This window comes from Gossypium arboreum, chromosome 13 (genome assembly GCF_025698485.1).
Source record: "Gossypium arboreum isolate Shixiya-1 chromosome 13, ASM2569848v2, whole genome shotgun sequence".
NCBI classification, from domain to species: domain Eukaryota; kingdom Viridiplantae; phylum Streptophyta; class Magnoliopsida; order Malvales; family Malvaceae; genus Gossypium; species Gossypium arboreum.
Window position 1 is genome coordinate 1,437,594 of NC_069082.1, and position 16,201 is coordinate 1,453,794.

Below are 16,201 nucleotides of genomic sequence, written 5' to 3' on the forward strand. Positions count from 1 at the left end.
CTTTATTATTACACTTCAATGCACTAACAAATACGTAACTTGCTGAACAAAATAAAGATACAAAACCTATTTAAGTCTCTACAATATGTAGCAAAAATGGTTCGTCCAATCGATAATTCACGGTTCATCCGAATCCAGGTTCAAAGCAGACAATAATTCTCTGGTGTTTAAATCACAATGGTGGTGTTTTTCGAAGGAGATGAAGTCAAAGTATGCAGCAAGGAAGAAGGGTTCTTACTCTTAGGTTCTTACTACGAAGCAAAGATCTTACCCCCATACAAGAACATAGTTGAAGAAGAAGACCAGACTTCGCCTCTGGTTGAGATAGTTTCAACCGACGAGGTCCGACCAATGCCACCTCCGGCAACAATCACAAGAGCTACTCAGGTTTTCCATTATTTGGACAGGGTGGATGCTTTTGACAACGATGGTTGGTGGGTAGGGATATTGTTTTTATTATTGTAGAAAAAACTCTTGAATAATCATAAACCTAGAGTCAAGGATAAATAAACAGATTAAAAGATACATAAAAACACACTAACAAAAATGTTATTTCATTTAAAATTGAGAATACATCATCCCATTTTTATTTTCATATAATTAAAATCAACAAGCACAATGGCACACATTATTATTTTTGCAAAGAGCATCCCTACAAAACTGTTGTGTTGTACAGAATTTAAAGCAGCTGCCATCAGGAGCTCCATCGTCTTTGCCATGCTCACATGGACCCCGATGATAATCCGTGCAACATCCATCACCAACTACACCCATATTCTCTGTAATTTCAAATGCAATAAAATTAAAAATGCACTAAAACAAGTATAATTAAATATTTTTATACATAAGATAACATTACATACCTATAGATAGGACGAGGATAACAATAAGAATAAACGATAAAACTTTCATTTTTGCCATTTCTTTTTTCTTTTCAAGATGATCAAATTTTCTTTGATTGAAAAACCCATCTCGAATATGTAATTTATAGTGTTTAATTGTAATACGTTTCCTTAAATAAAATGCAAATCATAGCCATAACTACATGTAAATAAATTTCTTAAACGGAAATTTGGCATTTACTTTCCAACTTTTATGATCCTCTCGCATGGAAAATATATATTAATTGATATTTTGTTAATTTCTATATTTAAGGATGAATTTTCAATTTTATATTCTAAAAAGTTACTATTAAATATGTTTAAATAAATAAAAATTATAGTATTTAAATATTATATAATTGCATTTATTAAATTGATTTAAATCTTTAAATTAAAAATTTTAATTAATTAATAATTACACATCACAAATTTTTATACCGAGACATGCTTCATTTTTGACTTTTGTGATTTTTTATTTAATGAGTTATGAAAAACATTTTTATTTATTTTGGATAATTGAACCATATGATATTATTATATTAGATGACATGCCATCTAATTACATGTACTCAAGGGTCGGGTTTATCCGTATTTAGGTTTGAATTGGTATGTTCTAATTTATTTTTGTTAAATTGTATAAATTTATTTACATTCGTTAGTCATTTGCTGATTTATGATTATTGATTGTAAATTTTTGTATCGTTGTAACGTGTAATTTCAAAAATATAAATGCGGTGACGTTACGATGAGGAGGATCACGATCAACTTAAAATAGTTTGTACTAGATTATGATAATACATCCAAGATGTAAGTGAAAAAAAAATATTTATTAAAAGTTCATTTGTGTTCATCTCAGAAACGTTTTTGCTACATAAGGTGAAGAAAGAAATTCGGCTGGTATTTTGACTGTGAATTGTTTTTTGGTATTGGCTTATGGTGGCTTTCTCCTTTGCATTTTTGGTTTTATTTTTTCCTATGTGTGGTTTCATTGTTTGGCCGTTTGATCTGCTGTTGTTTCTGTCTTTCCAATTTACTTGTCGTGACTTTTGTTTTTCTCCGCCTTGAGCTGTGTGCTTCAATAAATATCAATTTTCTCCACCTTGAGCCGTGTGCTTCAATAAATATCAATCTTTTATACTAAAAAAAAATCAAATTTAACTTTGATAAGAATGGTAAATTTGAAGGTTTAAAAATTATTATGAGTTAAGTCTCCTCATATGTAAGTGTTTTTTTTTTAATTCTACATAAAATAAGAAAACAAAAAAAAAATTCACATAATAATATAATTTTGTGCAAATTGAATATTAGCATAGTTGGTATCGTTCATGTTGCAACAACTAGAAGGACGTAAGTTCAAACACGTTGATTTGTGCTTTATCTTCTGATTTGTAAAAAGTATAAAATTTAGTTAGAGATTTTTAGTATTGTTTTCTGAATCAGACCAAACTGGTTGTTCAGACTAGTTGCATCAGGAACCAGTTAAGGTATTGGTTCGAAATTTATTTTCCTACATTTACGGGGTTGGACCAAGCTCTAACACTCATTAGTTTAAACTTCTCACATTTGTACTTAAGATTTAAACATCTACCCTCTCTAAGTTTTCCCTTCAAATCGTAGGATTCTAATTAAGTTACACACTTAATTATTACGCTTCAAAGCACTAAAAAATACGTTCCTCGCTGAACAAAATAAAGTTCTCTCTAGTAGAAAACCTATATAAGTCTCCACAATATATAAAAACTAGTTTAACCTTTTTTTAAACTTCTCATCCAATTGACAATTCATGGTTCAAAGGCAGTTTAATTGGATTCCCAATATAGACGATTTCTTTCTCTTATTTTGGATCAGTGTATCGATAGTTCTTGATTCAAACGATCTGACCATTTAATATGGTTCCAAAAACATTGTTCGAAAGTAATGTAATAAAATATTTAATTGGGTTATTAAATATATTAAATCAATTCATAAATTGTGTAACAATCTCTTTTAAAAAATCATTTAAAAAATATTAAAGAAATTACTTTCTAAATTTATTAAATGAATCATATATAGATTTAAACCAGTTTTTACAAGCGAGAAGCACAAATAATTTCGAGTTTGGACAAAATATAGGTCTAAAATTGGTTTGGATAAAATTAGGTCCATTTTTTAAATAGGTTGGGCTTTGGGTAAAGTTTTTTGCCAGTGCTTTGCCCGACTCAAATTTTTCTAATTTTTTTCGTTGTTGTTTGATGTCATTTTGCTATTATATTATTACTTATTATTATTATTATTATTATTATTATTATTATTATTATTATTATTTATATAGTGTCTTGTCTTATTGTCACTTTTGTTACTATTTTTGAGGCATTTGATGTATTATATTTTTTAATTTGTTTTATATTAAAAATTAATACGACGGGCCGGATTGAGTTCGAGTTTAGCATTTTTTATTTGAGTTAGGTTTGGACAAAATTTTAGATCTATTTTTTGAGTTTAGCTAGACTTGAACCTAGAAAAAGAGTATAAAATTCTGCATTGACCCGATCCAAACCTGACCTGACTCATGATCAGGTCTAATGCATATTAACAATTTAATTATAACATATAAAAATCTATAATTAATTATTTATAAAGAGAATATACAATTATAAACATACATGTATCTAAATATTTAATAAAAAAAAACAAAAGGTAGATTATTATTAAAAAATTAATAAGTCGTTTTAAAATATAAGAGAAAATACTATTAAAATATAAAACAAAATTTTAAAATTAATACTATATTAAATTTTAATAATATTATATTATTTTAGATTACTTAATTAAAATTAATTTTGTTTAATACAAAATCTCATGTAATTCGAAGAAATAACTTAAGGCAGCATAAACCCTCTATAAAACAACACTCGATTACTTGTTTTTTCTGCACGAACTTCTCCATTCAACACTATTTCTCTCTCTCGTATGGCGATGTTTTTCCAAGGAGATAAAGTCGAAGTATGCAGCAAGGAAGAAGGGTTCTTGGGTTCTTACTACCAAGCTAAAATATTATCCCCGTTGAACGACAATACTCTTTATAGAGTGCAGTACAAGAACCTGGTTGAAGAAGAAGATCAGACTCGGCCTCTGGTTGAGATAGTTTCAGCCGACGAGGTCCGACTGTTAACATTATGATTAATGGTAGACAATTTTAATGGCAAACAATCCAAAGTGGTGCAAGTTTAGCACCCTAAAGTTGACTTTGAAAAAGTGGCATGGGATAATTTTTTTTGGTCCTTGAGATAATGGGCTATTTATTGTTTGGTCCTTGAACCTTAACTATAAATAGGCCTTCTCATTTCTCATTTCAATTCATCCCAACCAATCTTTCTCTCTTTGTTTTCTCTCTTCTCTCATTTGAGAATTCTTAAGGAATTCTATTTGTTTGTAATATTTTGGAGATAGTAAAGTTATCATCTGGTGTTAGTGCCCGAGGACGTAGGTATAATTTACCGAACCTCGTTAAAACTCTTGTGTTATTTCTTGTCTTATTTTTCTTTCAATATTTGAGGGTATAATAGTAGTATTTATTGTGCTATTAAATTACTATAAAAGGGATATTCTGACTAAGGAAAGACTTGGTATTTAAGAGATCCTTGTGATCCACCTCTTCCCCGGAATTGAACTTTGTGTGATTTTTAGTACAATAATTTACACGCTCCGACTCTATTGGAACAACAAGTGGTATCAAGAGTCAAGGTTAATCATAGTATGCTCTGTGGTTGCGCTTTAAACCGATCTTCCACATCGTAAAAGATTTCCTTAGGTATATTGAAAGATTATAGAGAAAACGGTCGGTGTAGGAGCTTCAACATCGTCCATGTGGACAAGACCGACAATTGCAAATGCAAGATTGGCCGTGGAGATCTTTGATGGCACGGGCCATTTTGGTATGTGGCAAAGTGAGGTTCTAGATGCCCTTTTTCAGAGGTCTAGACATTGCCATTGATGAAGAGAAACCAGATGATGTACAGGAGAAAGATTGGAAGGCGATCAATCGGTTGGCATGTGGCACAATTTGATCATGCCTTTCTCGAGAGCAGAGGTATGCTTTTCAAAGGAGACTTCTGCAAATAAGTTGTGGGTGGCACTTGAAGAAAATTTTTTGAAGAAAAACAGTCAAAATAAGCTCCACTTGAAGAAAAGACTGTTTCGCTTCACTTACGTCCCAAGTACCACAATGAATGATCACATCACCAAATTTAATCGTTAGTCACCGACGGTGAATATGGATGAGACATTCAAATATGAAGATTTGGCTTTGATCTTTGTTGGGGTCATCGCTCGAGGAGTTTGAGTTCTAGAAACTACTCTACTTCATGGCAGAGTGATATATCTCTCGAGCGAAGTCATGCGGCCTTATACGATTATGAAGAGAAAGAAGGACAAACAGAAAAACTCAATCAGAGATACAGAAGCTTTAGTAGTCCGAGGTCGTTCATACACTCGGAAGAAAACTCAAAAGGGAGATCAAAGTCAAAGTCCAGACTCGGGAAAGATGAATGTGCCTTTTGTCATGAGAAAGGCCACTGGAAGAAAAATTGTCCAAAGCTAAAGAATAAGGGAAAAGCTGCTGTAGATGCTTGTGTTGCAAAACATGATACTAGTGACTCTGAATTATCACTGGTTGCATCATCATCGTCGTTCCATTCAGATGAGTGGATATTGGATTCGGGTTGTACCTATCATATGTCCCCTAACCGGGAGTGGTTCTCTGATTTAGTAGAACTAAATGGAGGAGTTGTTTATATAGGCAATGACAATGCCTGTAAAAACTGTTGGGATAGGTTCAATCCAATTAAAGAATCAAGATGGATCAACCAGAGTTCTAACTGATGTTGGTTACGTGCCCGGTTTGAAGAAAAATCTCATCTCATTGGGAGCCTTGGAATCCAATGGTTCAGTTGTTAATATCGAGATGGGGTTTTGAAAGTGACATCTGGCGACTTGTGATATTGAAGGGCATCAGGAAAAATAACTTGTATTACTACCAAGGTAGTACAGTTATTGGAGCAGTCGCTGCAGCTTCCAGCAACAAAGAATTGGACTCAATGCAGTTGTGGCATATGAAGTTGGGACATGCCAGCGAAAAATCCTTGCAAATTCTGGCAAAGCAAGGATTGTTGAAAGGTGCAAAGGCTTGCAAATTAAAATTTTGCGAGCATTGTGTTCTGGGAAAGCAAAGAGAGTGAAATTGATCGCTATCCATAATACAAAAGGTATTTTGGAATATGTTCACTCGGATGTGTGGGGCCTTCCAAAACACTTTCGTTGGGAGGAAAACACTACTTTGTTACTTTTGTTGATGACTTTTCCAGAAGAGTTTGGGTGTATACCATGAGAACTAAGGATGAAGTGCTTAGAGTTTTTCTTAAATGGAAAACTATGATCGAAAACCAGACTGGCAAGAAAATCAAGCGGCTTAGAACGGACAATGGAGGCGAATATAGAAGTGATCCGTTCTTCGATGTGTGCCAAGAGTATGGTATTGTTCGACACTTCACAGTTAGGGATACACCGCAGCAGAATGGAGTGGCAGAGCGTATGAATCGAACATTGCTGGAGAAAGTTCGATGTATGTTGTCCAATCTTTGGGTTGGGCAAGCAATTTTGAAATTTGAGGTTGTGACATACGCCGCCATCTTGTTAATCGCTTGCCATCATCTGCATTAGAAAGAAAAACTCCTATGGAGGTATGGTGCGGAAAATCGACTCTGATTATGATTCCTTACATGTGTTTGGATCCACTGCATATTACCATGTGAAGGAGTCAAAGTTAGATCCGAGGGCAAAGAAAGCTCTCTTTATGGGAATCACTTCTGGAGTGAAGGGATTTCGTCTTTGGTGCTTAGACACAAAGAAAATGATCATAGCGTAGATGTTACCTTTGATGAATCTACCACATTGAAAAAGGTAGCAGATAAAGATATTCAGACGAGCGATACTCCACAGCAGGTGGAGTGTACTCCAAAACAGGTGGAGTTTGAGCAGATGGGGATTTCCCCAGTTAATAAGTCTAATTCTTCAGCCACAATGGAGGAATTAGAGGTTGAAGAGGTTCTGACCCAAGAACCATTAAGTACACTGTAACGATTGCGCTTGCAAGGCCAAGGAGAGAAATTCGTAAACACGCTCGATTATCGATATGGTGGCCTCACGCCTTCCCGTTGTTGATGATGATATTCCTATCACTTATCAAGAAGCAATGCAAAGCTTAGAAAGTGATAAATGGAAAAGCGCCATGGATGAAGAAATGCAATCTCTCGAAGAACAATACTTGGGAGTTGGCGCAATTACCGAAAGGTAAAAGGGCAATCGGATGCAAGTGGGTATTCGCAAAGAAAGATGGATCTCCTAGCAAGAAAGATGTTCGCTACAAGGCAAGGTTGGTAGCTAAAGGCTACGCTCAGAAGGAGGGAATTGACTACAATGATGTATTTTCCCCTGTTGTAAAGCATTCCTCCATTAGAATTTTGTTGGCCTTGGTAGCACAGTTGAATTTGGAGCTAGCTCAACTTGATGTTAAAACGGCTTTCTTGCATGGTGAGTTAGAAGAGAGATCTATATGACTCGGCCCAAGGGTACAAAGATCTTGGTGGTAGAAATTGGGTTTGTAAGTTGAACAAATCGCTATATGGATTGAAGCAATCCCGAGGCAAATGGTACAAGCGATTTGATAGCTTTATGAAAAGCGAAGTACACAAGAAGCAAATATGACAATTGTGTGTATTTGCAAAAGCTACATGACGGATCTTTCATTTATCTACTCTTGTATGTTGATGATATGTTAATCGCTTCGAAGAGCCAAAAAGAGATAGATAAGCTAAAGGCTCAGTTGAATCAAGAGTTCGAGATGAAAGATCTAGGTGAGGCCAAGAAGATTCTCGGCATGGAGATAAGTAGAGATAGACAGAGAGGCAAGCTTTGCTTGAATCAGAAGCAATATCTGAAAAAGGTATTACAATGTTTTGGTGTAAATGAAAACACAAAACATGTAAGTACCCCACTTGCTTCTCATTTGAAACTTAGTGCTTAATTATCTCCGAAAACTGAAGAAGAAAGAGAATATATGGCAAAAGTCCCATATGCAAATGTAGTTGGGAGTTTGATGTATGCGATGGTGTGTACGCGGCCTGACATTTCACAAGCTGTTGGAGTTGTGAGCAGGTATATGTATGATCCTGGAAAAGGACATTGGCAAGCTGTGAAATGGATTCTACGGTATCTTCGAAAAACCGTAGATGTTGGTTTAATTTTTGAACAGGATGAAGCACTTGGTCAGTTTGTAGTTGGATATGTTGATTCCGACTTTGCTGGTGATTTAGATAAACGTCGTTCAACTACGGGGTATCTGTTTACTCTTGAAAGCTCCAGTGAGTTGAAGTCTACCTTACGATCTCATGAGTCGTATCTACTACTGAGGCGTAATATATGGCGATTCTGAGAAGTCGTTAAGGAGGCTATTTGGCTTAATGGATTGTTAAAAGACTTGGGAGTTGTTCAAAGTCACATTAGTCTATATTGTGACGATCGAGCGCTATTCATTTAGCGAAAAATCAAGTCTATCATTCAAGAACCAAGCATATCGACGTAAGATATCACTTTGTGCGGGAAGTCTTTGAAAAAGGAAAAATTCTACTTCAGAAGATTCCGACAGCAGATAATCCCGCAGATATGATGACCAAGGTGGTAACAACAATCAAGTTTAATCATTGTTTGAACTTGATTAACATCCTGAGAATTTGAGCACCTTCAGGTGTATGGCGCTCGAGAGCGCATTTGGAGGCACTACAAAAGATAGCTTTATCGAATTTGGGGAGTTGAAGGAAGTGTGTGAAGATGTGATTATCCTAATCAAATCTTCAAGGTGGAGATTGTTAACATTATGATTAATGGTAGACAATTTTAATGGCAAACAATCCAAAGTGGTGCAAGTTTAGCACCCTAAAGTTGACTTTGAAAAGTGGTATGGGATAATTTTTTTGGTCCTTGAGATAATGGGCTATTTATTGTTTGGTCCTTGAACCTCAACTATAAATAGGCCTTCTCATTTCTCATTTCAATTCATCCCAACCAATCTTTCTCTCTTAGTTTTCTCTTCTCCCATTTGAGAATTCTTAAGGAATTCCATTTGTTTGTAATATTTTGGAGATAGTAAAGTTATCATCCGGTGTTAGTGCCCGAGGACGTAGGTATAATTTATCGAACCTCGTTAAAACTCTTGTGTTCTTTCTTGTCCTATTTTTCTTTCAATATTTGGGGGTATAATAGTAGTATTTATTGTGCTATTAAATTACTATAAAAGGGATATTCTGACTAAGGAAAGACTTGGTATTTAAGAGATCCTTGTGATCCACCTCTCTTCCCTGGGAATTGAACTTTGTGTGATTTTTTAGTACAATAATTTACACGCTTCCGACCCTATTAGAACAACACCGACCAGTGCCACCTCCAGTAACCTTCACAAAAGCTACTCAGGTTTTCCATTATCTGGACTCGGTGGATGCTTTTGACAACGATGGTTGGTGGGTGGGGAAGATCACTGGGAGACAGGATCTAAATATTGGGTTTATTTTGAAACTACCGAGATGAGATTGCTTACCCGTTTCTCGATTGAGACATCATCTTGAATGGCGCGATGGCCACCGGATTCTTGCCAATGACACCTTCTTCGATATTCATCGCTGTTTCTTCATGGATTCTGTTTTTCTTTTAGTGTCTATTTGATGTAAAGACATTCTCAATTTCATCTATGAATTAACTCTTGCTTCGCACCAAGCAATCAACAACTTAATTAAGGAAAAACGCTGATGTCTTGTTTGAACTTAATTTTCATTAATACCAATTTTATTTTACTTATAATTAAAATCAACAAGCACAATGGCACACATTATTATTTTTGCAAAGAGCATCCCCACTAAACCGTGGTGTTGTACGAAATATTTAAAGCAATTGCCATCGAGCTTCATCGTATTTCCATGCTCACATGCACCACGGATGAGGACGATTGTTTAATTTTCCTCCATAATTGTAATGAAGCGTTCTCCGCACCTATAAAATCATTCCAAAAAAAAAAGAAAAAGAATCATAAAGCGTTTTCTATGTAAAATTAAAGCCAATGAATGCGATATTAAAGGCATGAACCGACCGGCATTTAACATGATGGCAACCAAATGATTTTCCAACCAACATCTTGCAATTAGGGCATTGCCTCCACTTCTTCCTCGTAGCCAAATCAACAAACGTATTATCCGAGCCAAGGGTTTTAAGTTTCAAACTTGTTGCAATCCACACCGAATGCCAAGCTACATTGCACCTTTGCACGCTAAACACCCTCTTGCACAATGGACATCGGGATCTCTGAATGCTCTTTTCCCCATCATTCACCAACAATGCCGAGCAATCTTGATAAGGACTTTGTAGAATTTTTCAGAGGCAAGCAAAGCAGATTCACAAAGGGCTTTCCCCACCTATTAAACAAATCCCTTAGCAAGATCTCACTACAAAAATCGTGGTCCAACACCCTTCAAAATCATTCATGGACATTGGATTCACTCACGTTATCATCAAGCTTGGATTGAATGTACTTCATCGCGCATTCAATGCAGTAAAAATGGGAACAACCTAATGTTGAAAGAGATACCCAATGGCTTTGCCTCAACATAGATTTCACACACCTAAGTTGGGATACTACCATTGTTGCTATGTTGATGAGTTTCGTAATCAAAACTCAAGAAATGACTATCTTCTTTTCCATTCATGACCTGAGTTTCCTTCAACCTCCACTTACTTTCTGCATATAACATTGTTGAGAAACTTGCTCAATTTGTAGCGAATCTTGCTCAATTTCTTATTACACGAAATCGGATGAGAGATACCCATTGAGACCGGTTTTCTCAATTTGAATCAAGGAGAGAACGCAGACACAACCCTAATCAATTTCGATTTATACAAGAGATTCAAGGAGTGTGTATATATATATATATGTGTGTGTATTGTGAAGAGAGATTTTAATAAATCAAAGATTTGCGTGATTTTAATTATTGTCTCCTCGTATATAGTGAAAAGTGGCTTTAATCATATTGATGAAAGATACGGCTAATATTGTTGAATAGGATTAATACTAATTAAAATTAATTTTCCTTAATACAAAATCTCATGTAATTCGAAGAAATTACTTTAGGCGGCATAAACCCTCTATAAAACAACACTTGGTTACTTGTTTTTTCTGCACAAACTTATCTGTTCAAAACTATTTCTCTCTAGTATGGCGATGTTTTTCCAAGGAGATGAAGTCGAAGTATGTAGCAAGGAAGAAGGGTTCTTGGGTTCTTACTACCAAGCTAAAATCTTATCCCCCTTGAACAACAATACTCTTTATAGAGTGCAGTACAAGAACCTGGTTGAAGAAGAAGATCAGACTCGGCCTCTGGTTGAGATAGTTTCAACCATTGTGGAAATAAGATTCAAAGAATTGAAGATGTCGAAGTTAAAGAGTAAAGAGAAAGTTCATGATGGTCATCGTTCGTGGTTGGAGTTGTTGAATGGTGTCGAAAAATCTACTTCCAGTGAAAACGAGAAGCTACACAAGTTAACTCAGATAGTACCGTCCAAGTTTTTAGCTCTCTAGTCACGAAGATGGAGAACAAGATGATGAATGAGAAAGAGGGTCTCAAATCCTGTCATGAAGCTAGAGTTGAAGAAGGAAAATGAGATTACTTGACCAGCAAGCAAAAGAAACAAAAGATGAGGGGCAACAGAAAGAAGAAACAGAAGATTAATGATCAGAGACAGAGACAAGATTCGAAAAAGTTTATGGAAATGGGTTTGGAACCACCTCCGGATATGCCACAAGTATTCAAGGATTGCATTCAAGACTTGGGTGGGAATGAAATAAAGTTGGTTATTCAAAAGTTTCTTCAAGCTTGAAGATAAATCGTTTGTCAATGTCTTTGAAACAAATTAGGAGTCCATTCCTAAATAAAGATGAAGAGAGAATGCTTAATGCCAAAAGACAAATGGCAATGACTCTTGTAGAACCATGTCTTAGCGTATCGACGGTGAATTTGGTCAAGTGGAGCATCAGATTGAACCTGTCATATATTATAAATGGAGATTACAGTAAGGTGTTGAAGAACAACAGGGATAGTCTGAAGCCAAATGTCGTGGTTCAGATTTGGTTGTTTCGTATCCAACCAAATTCACAGCTCGGTTTTGCCTTGATCAAAGTTATATACGGAGAAGATGATTACATCATTGATTAAGGATACACCAAACTTGCCAGGTGCTTTTGTTTTTAAATTATGACGGCGCCATGGTTGTAATTCCCTTAACCCATATCTGTCGCTAGAACAGGGTTACGGAGCATTACCGAAATTTATAGATCAAATATAAACATTTCATATCATTTCACATTCATATCATAAACCAATCATATTGTCTCTTATATGAGCCCTCGAGGCCCAAAATGCACATTAGAAATAGGTCGGGACTAAATCGAGTACTCAGAAATTTTTTTGAAAAGTATCAAAATTTTTCCAAGGTGCAAGGGACACACGCCCGTGTGGCCAAGCCATGCGTCTCACACGGTCAAGAGACACGCCCATGTCTTAGGCCGTGTGGGCATTCGAAATAGGGACACACAGCCATGTCCCAACCAATGTCCAAATTAGGGTGCTCTCTGACTTGGGTCACAGGGCCAAGCCACACACTCGTGTGCTGGGCCGTATGAGCATACTGACTTGCATTAATAAGGTGCAGAGGCCACACGGTCAAGCCACACGCCCACCGTGTGCTAGGCCGTGTGAATATTTTGAGCATTCTATTTTACAATTTTAAAGATGCAAGGGCCACACAGCCAAGCCACACACCCATGTGCTAGGCTGTGTGTCACACATGACTGAAACACACGCCCGTATCTCTGCCCGTGTAGACGAAAATAGACCATTTTCAAGCCACATTTCTCACCTAATTTGTCTTACACCTAAATTAACACTTTAACATGTCATCAAGCCATACCAAAGCATTCAAATCAAGCCAAAATCTAGTTTTATACATATTATAACTCCACATATAATCAAGTAATTATACTTACCTATTTGCCCAATCGCACATATAGGCCTATTTGTATCTATTATACCAATTCAAAGCAACCATCAATATGCTTATGAGTTATTCATCTTTCCACCATACCAATCTCACATCAAGCATGATAAGGCCGTATATAATTACATCAAAATATGTCCAAGACAAGCTATTCCAACGGCTAATTTTAACATAACATTTAAAAGCCAGCATTGGCTATTTAGCCTATACATGTTATTATAACCAAAATTGAAATTCTATATATACCGAATGAGCCGATGGATAGTGTGATATAGCTCCGATCAACTTCCAACCTTTACGAGATTCCGAGTACTATAAGACAGGGGAAAATAAAACAGAGTAAGCTTTAAAGCTTAATAACTTCGTATAACAAAAAAATTAACTTACCATTAGTTCATACATAAGGTAAGCATACAAGAAATATCCAATCAACTTGGCCATAGCCTAAACACATATCTATATCACATTAGCCAAGTAATCACATATATAAACCATAATCATGGATGAACAAAGTTATCAAGTAAATTCCACATTTGTGTAACATCCAGTTCATGCTTTAATAAATCAAGTAATATAATTTCCATATATTTCAGATATATACCGGTATAGTTCATTTTAAATTCACGTTGTCTCATGTCAGAACTTTGCCCATTGAACAATTTAAAATATCGATGGATACACGGGTAGTACACACAAAGTGTACAAAACTGTAATCCGTCAATTCATATTCATATATGCTCATATGAGCATGTAAACAGGAAGCTCTTTCGAGCCATATAACGGGAAGCTCATGTGAGCCATGTAACGTGAAGCTAATAAGAGTCATAATCGGGAAACTCATGCGAGCCAATATCGGGTAGCTCCAGAGAGCTATTAATCAGGAAGCTCATGAGAGAGCCTTTTATCGGAAAGCTCCAGAGAGCCAATCATCGGGAAGCTCATATGAGCCTTAAACGGAAAGCTTAAAAGAGCCATTAATCGGGAAGCTCAAAAGAGCCCTTAATCTGGAAGCTCGTGTGAGCTAAACATAGGGATGCTCGTAAGAGCTGTGGTGTGTCCGCAACACATGCATGATCACAATCAATCGGGAACCCTTAATGACAATGTCATTTGTATCTATCGAATTTCTTAAGTTCAAACGGGACTTTGTACTTTTCAGATATTTTTCAAATATGTGATCAATATTCATATATGACAATCATATATTTCACAATCATAACACTCAATTTAAAAATATAACTATACAATTTAATTAGACGAACTTACTTCAACAAGTGTTCGTAGATTTGTAGATTACTAATCTGATATTTTTTCTTTCCTCGATCTAATTTCGTATTTGATCTATCCGAATCTATTCGAATAAATTTAACATCAATTTAATAAAATTCATACTCAATTCAATCCACTACACATATTTGGAAAAATTACTATTTTGCCCCTATATTTTTGTTTAATTACGATTTTGTCCCTAGGCTCGGAAAATGAAATTCATACAATTTAATCCTTATTCCAAGCCAAGCCAATTTTTACATGTAACAATAGCAGCCCATGTATTTCATAAAATTTAGAATTTTTCCATGAATTTTTCATCTTTTCAATTTAGTCCCTAAATCACAATTTTATCAAAATTCCCTTTACAAAAGTTGTTTATCTATCAACAACCTTTCATTTTCTACCATAAAATTTCATAATTCAACTATACTCATCCATGGAAAAACCCTAACACTTTAATAGTTTTACAAATCAATCCCCGAGATAGCTAGATTAAGTTATTATGATCTCGGAAATATAAAAATCATTAAAAATGGGACAAGAATTCATACCTAATTAAGCCAAAATAGCTTGCTTGAACTCAACACCCATAACTAGGGTTTCCATGTCTTTAATTTAGGAAAGATGATGAAAATGATGATATTTTGTTATTTAATTAATTTATCATCTTTATTTTATCATCTTTCCAATTTAATCCTTTTCTTTTCTTAAATTTCCAATGATGAATAATCATCTTTATCTACTAACTCCTCTAAATGGTCTATTTGCCATATAAGGACCTCCAATTTTGAATTCCATAGCTATTTTCTTTAGCTACTAGAATTCAACTTTATCATGTTATGCAATTTGGTCCTTTTATCAAATTAAACATGTAATCGGTAAAATTTTCTTAACAAAATTTTTATCATAATTCAGACCATGAAATAATATAAAAATAATTTTTCCTCCGGACTCGGATTTGTGGTCCCGAAACCACTGTTCCGATTTCACTAAAAACAGATTATTACAACAATGGTGCTTACAAGAGAGAGGCCCATGGAAAGCTACCCCTGCTGCTCTCTTTGTTGTTTTACATAAATGGTAAAATTATAATTTTAGGACCCTCTCTCATATTTTATTTATTTATGTAGTTTACTTAAATTCTACAATTAGTTCAATATTAAACACTATTAACAATTTTTTTCTTAGAAACCGACACAAAAAAATCTGTCAAATTTTATCCATTTACATTTAACTATTAACTATTAATTTTTTGGTAATATAAGTTTATCTGTTAGTATTTTTGTAAAAAAAATAGTCCACAAGTATATTCGTTAGCAATTAATTAATTTTTAAAATTAATAAATTTAAAAAATGTATCTTTTATCTTTTTTATTTTTAAATTTAAAAAGAATATTTAATTGTTGACACATTATCCACATGGCAATTCACATGTATACTATATTAGTAAAATTAATTTTTCATCCATTTTGGAGTAATTTGATAAAGAATAAATTTAAGAGTTAGAGACTGAAATTTTAAATAAAGAGCTAAAATGATATTTTTACAAAGTTGGAGAACCAAATAAATTATTATGCCAAAATAAAGTTTAATTAGTAATTTTAACATAATAAATAGCAAGTTTAAAATTTATAGCAAAATCCAATTCATAAATTTATGCGAAGATTAAAATTTTAAAGTTAACTCGTAAAAATAAATTAAAATTAAAATTAGAGGCGATTTTTCAATTAATGAATTAATTTATAAAAATCACAGAATAATAAAAATAATTTATATATAAATCAAACTTTTAATATTAAATATTATTATTACAAATCAAAATCAACAATATAAAAGTTTTCACACTAAGTTACTAACTATATATTATATTAATTTTCCATTGTAAAATTTGGATTTATTAACACCTAAGGTTGTAATTC

At 34.3% G+C, this 16,201-nt stretch overlaps 2 protein-coding genes across 2 annotated transcripts; both read left to right on the forward strand.

The window, feature by feature from the left end:
• Positions 1 to 177: 177 nt before the first annotated feature.
• LOC128286684 (protein AGENET DOMAIN (AGD)-CONTAINING P1-like) lies at positions 178 to 465 on the forward strand. Its single transcript, XM_053024065.1, has one exon. The coding sequence runs from the start codon at positions 178 to 180 to the stop codon at positions 463 to 465; it is 288 nt and encodes a 95-aa protein (XP_052880025.1).
• Positions 466 to 3,830: 3,365 nt separating this feature from the next.
• On the forward strand, positions 3,831 to 9,497 carry LOC128286685 (protein AGENET DOMAIN (AGD)-CONTAINING P1-like). The gene is made up of 2 exons (XM_053024066.1): positions 3,831 to 4,019; positions 9,384 to 9,497. The coding sequence occupies exons 1-2, from the start codon at positions 3,831 to 3,833 to the stop codon at positions 9,495 to 9,497; spliced, it is 303 nt and encodes a 100-aa protein (XP_052880026.1).
• The last annotated feature ends 6,704 nt before the right edge of the window (positions 9,498 to 16,201 follow it).

Bases quoted from the DNA above. Each gene is read 5' to 3' on its own strand.
- LOC128286684 (XM_053024065.1), top strand. From the start codon at position 178: ATGGTGGTGTTTTTCGAAGGAGATGAAGTCAAAGTATGCAGCAAGGAA.
- LOC128286685 (XM_053024066.1), top strand. From the start codon at position 3,831: ATGGCGATGTTTTTCCAAGGAGATAAAGTCGAAGTATGCAGCAAGGAA. The intron at 4,020-9,383 runs GTCCGACTGTTA...AAAGCTACTCAG, and splicing joins AGATAGTTTCAGCCGACGAG to GTTTTCCATTATCTGGACTC.